Genomic DNA, 6,375 nt, shown 5'->3' with positions numbered 1-6,375 from the left:
TAAATAGTATATAACATGTCAAATAAAATATAGCTTTAATGGTCCTTCATCTTGCATTTTATAAATTCTGATTTATTTCTCCCTTTGATAAAATGGAGATCAGATTGTTCAACTATTGCAGACACTTTCAGCTTGTTTGAATTTTCCTAGTTCCCCTTGTAAAATATCTTTGAATTTTTCCAGTCTATAAATAAATAATATTATCAATAAAATATTAGTGGGGGAGAAAGTACAATGTAGGTTTGTTATCCTTTCACATCTTTGGCTTCTTCATGAGCAGAATTCTGATAAAGCAATCAAGAACAGGAATTCTCTGCACTCCCTGCCCAAGACCCTATCATTATGTGCTTATGAACAAACATTTCATAATAACAGAGATCAGTAAGTTACAAAAAAATCTTAAAATTTCATCTTTTTGGCTGGGCTGCATCTAACCCTTACATAATTGTACCAGAAGATAGAGCTATATGACATCTGGACCCAAAGTCACACATCTCATTTTCTTATAATTTCCCTGCCAAGCCACTTCCCACTCAAATGATTACTAATTTTTTTAAATAATTAAAAATAAATAAACAAACAAGTGCATATTTAGGCAGCTAATGGAGCAGCTGCAAAGAAGTGTTGACTGCAAGTTGTCTGATCTCTCACACACTCATGCACAAATACACTTTCTAAGAAGATGAAAAGGGATTTAAGGGCATTTATTTTTTCCTTCCTACAACGTAAGATGGAAGTTAGAGAATATCATGATGTACTACAAAATTTTAACAATAGCAAAATATTTCAACAGCCCTGGTTTTGAAATACAATCTTCCCTGGATAAGATGATCTATTATCTGAAGGAGGCCTACAAGAATGTTGGAGGGGGAACTTTTTACAAGGGCAGGACAAGGGGTAATAGTTCTAAATTAAAAGAGGGTCAATTTAGATTTGACATCAGGAAGAAATTCTTCATGGAGAGGGTGGTGAGGCACTGGAACAGGTTGCCCAGCTGTGGATTGGATGCCCCATCCCTGGAAGTGTTCAAGGCCAGGCTGGATGAGGCTTTGAGCAACCTGGTCTAGTGGAAGGTGACCCTGACCATGGCAGGGGGGTTGGAACTAGATGATCCTTATGGTCCCTTTCAACCCAAACCATTCTGTGATTCTGTGATTTTCTAATGTATTAGTCTGTGTTCATTGCAATACAACCACCACTTTGCATGCACAATCAGATTATTAATTAATTAATTAATTGATATTTGCATAAAACTAAGTTGTCATGCATAAAGCAATCACTGTGTGTTTTTACAAGGAAGGCACACTCAGTAGCAATCTATGCCACAGCAGAATTTCTCATGAATGCCTAGCATGGGCATTACAGGCTTCACCTCTACTGTCTTTGATGACAGCTTTGTCATGTCTTTGATGTCAGGTCCTTGGCAAAGCAGTTGAGTGGCATGTAGCACAGTATACTCACCTGTTGGCTTTTTAGTCAAATTGAGGCTAAGACTAAGACAGGAGGTCAGGGGCATACTAACATGACTGTTCAGGCATGGCCAGAGATGACAAGATGACAGACAACTGATTTTCTTTAGCAACGTGGATCATATAGAATCATAGAATAATAGAACCGTTCTGGTTAGAAAAGATGTTTAAGATCTTTGAGGCCAGCTGTCAACCTAGCACTGCCAAGTCTACCCTAAGCCATGCCCCTAAGCACCACAGCAACTCATCACTTAAGTATCCCCAAGGATGATATACTCTGACTGGGCTGTAATTTTTTTCCTGGAAATAAATTGACTAAACCTGGTCTAGTGGAGGGGGTCCCTGCTCATGGCAGGGGGGTTGGAACTAGATGATCTTTAAGGTCCTTTGCAACCCAAAACATTTTATGAGTCTATGATAAACTGTTTTTCCCTTTGTTACGTTCAGTGTTTGATGTGGTACTTGCTCCTGTGTAGTATCTCAGCCAGCCACCGAGGGAAACCCTGTGCTGTGCAGCCTGGTTCCAGGAGTTCATATGCCCAAATTCAAGGCTGTGTTTCCACAGGATGAGAAGATGCCATGGCATTCGGGTAGGCAGGCTGGTGGATGCCATTGCAAAGAGATTAACCAGCAGCGTTAATATGAATACCAACTCATAGATTTCTTTCTGTGCCATGTCTGTCCACGTGATGCAATAATAGCCATAATTGATACCACTGATCCTGGCCTAGGTGTTTACAGTGGATCAAGCCTGACCTATAATCTAGATTGGAATAAGTTGCTGGGAAGGTCATTCTTGACCTGAACTGAGAACCAGGCTGCCCACAGTAAAAACAGCTACACAGTCAGAGGCATTAGCAGACCACCTGATGATGTAAAACTACTCCAGAAAGGAACTTCCATGATCCAAGCCAGGGAGACCATGCTCAAACTTTTGTAGAAAATAGAAAAAGAGATACCACCACCGTTCCAGATCATCTTTTTTCTTCCCGTGCATAGCAAGCAAATAAGCTGTTGAGACTATATCTATTTTCTTACAAATATTTCAGGTGTTTACGGTAGTGAGCAAATGAACTTCAGAGCCTCCCACAGTTTCCCATTCCCAGTTTTGCCATCCCTGTGTGTTGGCATTTCCTCACAACAGACAACACTAAAACAGTGGCTACACCAGAAATTCCCTGGAAAACATTACACTTTCTGTAGCAGCAAAAAGGAGGAATTTCAAGAGAATGACAAAACTACATTCCTTATGACCCTTCATCAATCTCCACAGAAACCATACAAATGTAGCTTTCTAAAATGCCTTATCTGATTACACACCTGAAGCTAAAACTGTTCTCCAGTTGCTAAAAAATGACACTTAATGTCAAGTGAATGCAAGTGACAAATATAACAATTGTGGCCTGCTCTCATCGGACACAAAAGTTCAGTAGGAGGAGAGGCAGGGCATCTGCTACTTTATGTTAAGAAATTGATGGGTTTGTATTTCCATATTTAAAAACCAGTAATGTGTATATGCCAGTGAACCCCAAAAGAGCAGGAGCCTTCAAAAGCCTTCCTTTTTCCTAACCTAATCAAGTTTAATTTAGTGGTACCCGTTAATAAATTATATCAGTCTGTAATGACTTTATACAGCCAGAAAACTGACACCAACTTTTCAACAGAGAATAATAAGATTGGTAGCTGAGCAATTAACCCCTTTGAGGTTTCAGTGCTTTATTGGGTCAGGATAACAATTTGTAGCAACCTTCCAGTATCAAGACAAGGAGGACCCTTCTTTACATCCCTTGTGGCAGAACAATGCATTTAGAGTAGGTAAATCCACTGAGATGAAGGACTGTCAACATAACATGGCCCTGCAGATGAAAAGATGGTTATTTCTTTCTGGCTGAGTATTCTTGGCACCTCTTCATGGGGACCGAGATTCAAGTTGGCAAAGAAGATTATGACATGACTCCGAGTGTTGAGAGAAATAATAGCTTCTGAACTGAAGCAAGGGATACCTTTTTTGTATTCTAGAACTATCTTAATGACTATGTATTAAAATAATATTTTTCCACAAAATACAAGTACAGTTTCCAAAGCATTGCTTTGCATCCTAAGTACCATTTGCAAGAGGGAAAGGTTGCCAAGAATTGCAAAGATATTTAAGTGCCTCGAAATTCAGCTAGACACTTAGTATGGCTTTTACGAGTGAGCCCATCTTGAAAAGCTCAATATTCTCTCACAGGAATCTTCAGGTGTGAAGGTGGTACCTTTAAAAATCTGGCCCTTTGGAGTCATTGACAAGCAAAAGAACTGAACCACCTGAGGTGGCAGTGGTGGGTCATTCTGTCTAGTGTTAGAAATCTATGACTGTAGATCACAGAAACAGAGGAACCCATTCCTCCTCCCTGACTCTAATGAGAATCTAGGTGGCTGCGTCAGCTACAAACACATGTGAGGAGTTGTCTAGAGCAACATCTCTGAGAGCTTATAGTCACATCTGCACCACTGCTACTGCAGCCCATGCAAACATACCAGGACTAGCTCTAAACTAGGAAGCCTGCCTATGCCTATAAGTGTAGCCTGTGAGTACAGGCTGCAAAATCTGATGAGAAGCTAAATGAGTACTTGAGTACCTTGTAGAAAGCTCCATGCCACTGCAAGGATGTGAGTTACCTGAAATCTTCTGAGTCTTTTACTCACCTTGAAAATTTTATCCAGTTCAAACTGTGTCACGATTAATTACTGGTTTGAGTAGTTATTGGCAGAACACACATATGCTCCATAAATTATAAGGTGTATAGCAACAAAAGCCCGAAAGACCTGAAAACAGAACGAGGCCCTGAACGCCTGTCCTCTTCCAGCTGCAGCTACATGGGCTGAACAAGCGCGTGCGCCTGGATGCTCATGCGGTTTCAACCCCCTCAGATCTCTTTGGCTGAACATTTGTCTGTGTCAGCCAAAATAAACGAGCTCAGCGAAGGCCAATTCTTCAGTTTGCTTATGCTAAGCTGTCTCATACTGACTGGCAAGGGGTGAGAAAGCTGCGCTTATCCCTCAGATCTGAGAGGGAAGCGGCAGCCTATTCAGGCAGACCTTTTTCTCAGGTATACTAATGCTGCTCCACTAAGTCATCACTGGGTTAAGTAAACGAAGAAATAACCATGTTTTCCTTTTCAAGAAGTATTAAGCATTATGCTCAGAAATATTTCTGAACAAAAAGTAGCAGATACATAATGTGTCATGTAAATATTTGAAATTATTTAATATATAAAAGATGACCTGTATTTTTAGAGAAAAGGCTTGTATGACAATGGAGCAGTTATTTGTTGGCCTTGTCAACGACAATCAATATTTAAAATAGAATGATGAATTTATGCTTTGCTCACAAGTATGCCCAGTTACCAAGTATGCCCAGTTACAAAAGATACTGCATGCTTCTGCCTAAAACAGTACAAAAGTTCCAGGTTTATGTGCCAGTGCCCAGAACCTCCTTATTATCTGGCACGAACATTCAATTTTATTTTAAAATTGATTCTCCGGAAGGAATTTTGCATGTCTGCAGCACCAGGTGGGGCTGTTTCACCTCCCTTGCTCACGGAAAGTAAAGGATGTGCAAACCTATGTCACAGAGGCTGCCAACCCAGCCCTCCTCACAGATGCACTGCCAGGGCTTGGCACAGCTGCCGTGCAAACACCCGGGGAAAGGAACACACTGATTACAAAGAGCACCCTGCCAACCGGGTTGACACCTGAAAGAGATAAAAGACAAGATAGAGGCATAGTTTATTTTTAATAAACATAATTACAAGGATGTTCCCGTTTTCAAGGCACAATAAACTTTCGGATACCAAACTGAATTATGCAGCACATTTGAACAAAAAGATACCATCAGTGCTTCTGGGGTGGTAGAAGCAGTTTATGTGAAGAAAACCCTTTCATTCTGTGAGAAAAAAATAAATGAGTGTAGAGACTTTTCTTACTGGAAAAAGTAGACTAAAAATGCACCTAGATGTCTACTCTATGAATCCGGTTACTGTATCCTAATAGAGTGCTGTTTCATTACGGTTACATATTTTCAGAGAGCAAATCATTTCAGCTTCTATTTTACCAGGAGTATGAATTATTGAAGCCGTCCATTCCTGTGCTAATAGCCCTGTCTGACAGATCTTTTTTACCTGCATTCACTGGGAGATTCACAAAATCCATTCTCTGGGTGGCAGCCAGTTTTACATTTCACACCTGGAAGAAGACATTTGTCATATCAAACCAGAAAAATCAGCACTCAGAAAAAAATCTTATCATGTCCTATACACTTTATAGATGCTTTAAAAGAACCAGTATCCATGTTGTTCTGATTTTTTTTTTCTTTAAATACACGAGGTTTTGCAATGTAAAATTTTAAATGGACTCCATCTGGAGCGTGTCACAGATTGTTCTTATAGGTTAAGTGAAATGACAAAGAATTAACTACAAAAGTCACTTTAGCATATGCAAAGTGTATGTAATATCACTACATGCTCCTTTAAAAGGGAAATTTCAGAACAGATCCATTTATGTCATTTCACAACATGCCACTCCAAACGCATTGTTTCAGAACTACTTGAAACACAGAAGTACCTTTAGTCAGAAAAGCAATGCCATTTGAAACAACTTAGAGTAAAGGCGCTGAATTCATTTGGACCCTGTGTCGGATGGGGGAAAAAAAAATCACCATTTTCATTAAATCATGCAGGAATAACGTAAGTTAAGGAGGTCTCAGTCACAATTTTTTGTTTGTTTCAAGTGTTTGCATCAAGCAGTGCTCCCCTGACATCACCACCAACCACTGACATCCTTGCCAGGATGCCAGCACGCGGGGAGAAGCTTCCTGAGGACCACCGGCATCCTCGGCCGGAGCGAGCGCTGGGGAAGGGCTGCG

At 40.3% G+C, this 6,375-nt stretch overlaps 1 protein-coding gene across 1 annotated transcript in view; it reads right to left on the bottom strand.

Annotated features, from left to right (window-relative positions):
- The window catches only part of DLK1 (delta-like 1 homolog (Drosophila)), a gene marked incomplete at its 5' end in the record, with an annotated part of 9,312 nt that extends 3,616 nt beyond the window's left edge, over positions 1–5,696 (bottom strand). The window contains 2 exons of the mRNA XM_010154031.1: positions 5,076–5,206; positions 5,633–5,696. Of these exons, the coding sequence (XP_010152333.1) occupies positions 5,076–5,206; positions 5,633–5,696 (195 nt within the window). The remainder of the gene's footprint in view (positions 1–5,075; positions 5,207–5,632) is intronic.
- Positions 5,697–6,375: the final 679 nt, after the last annotated feature.

The sequence above is a fragment of the Eurypyga helias genome, unplaced genomic scaffold, assembly GCF_000690775.1.
Source record: "Eurypyga helias isolate BGI_N326 unplaced genomic scaffold, ASM69077v1 scaffold17756, whole genome shotgun sequence".
In the NCBI taxonomy this organism is placed as follows: domain Eukaryota; kingdom Metazoa; phylum Chordata; class Aves; order Eurypygiformes; family Eurypygidae; genus Eurypyga; species Eurypyga helias.
The sequence above is the reverse complement of the archived record's forward strand: the minus strand, read 5'-3'. Positions and strand labels throughout refer to the sequence as shown.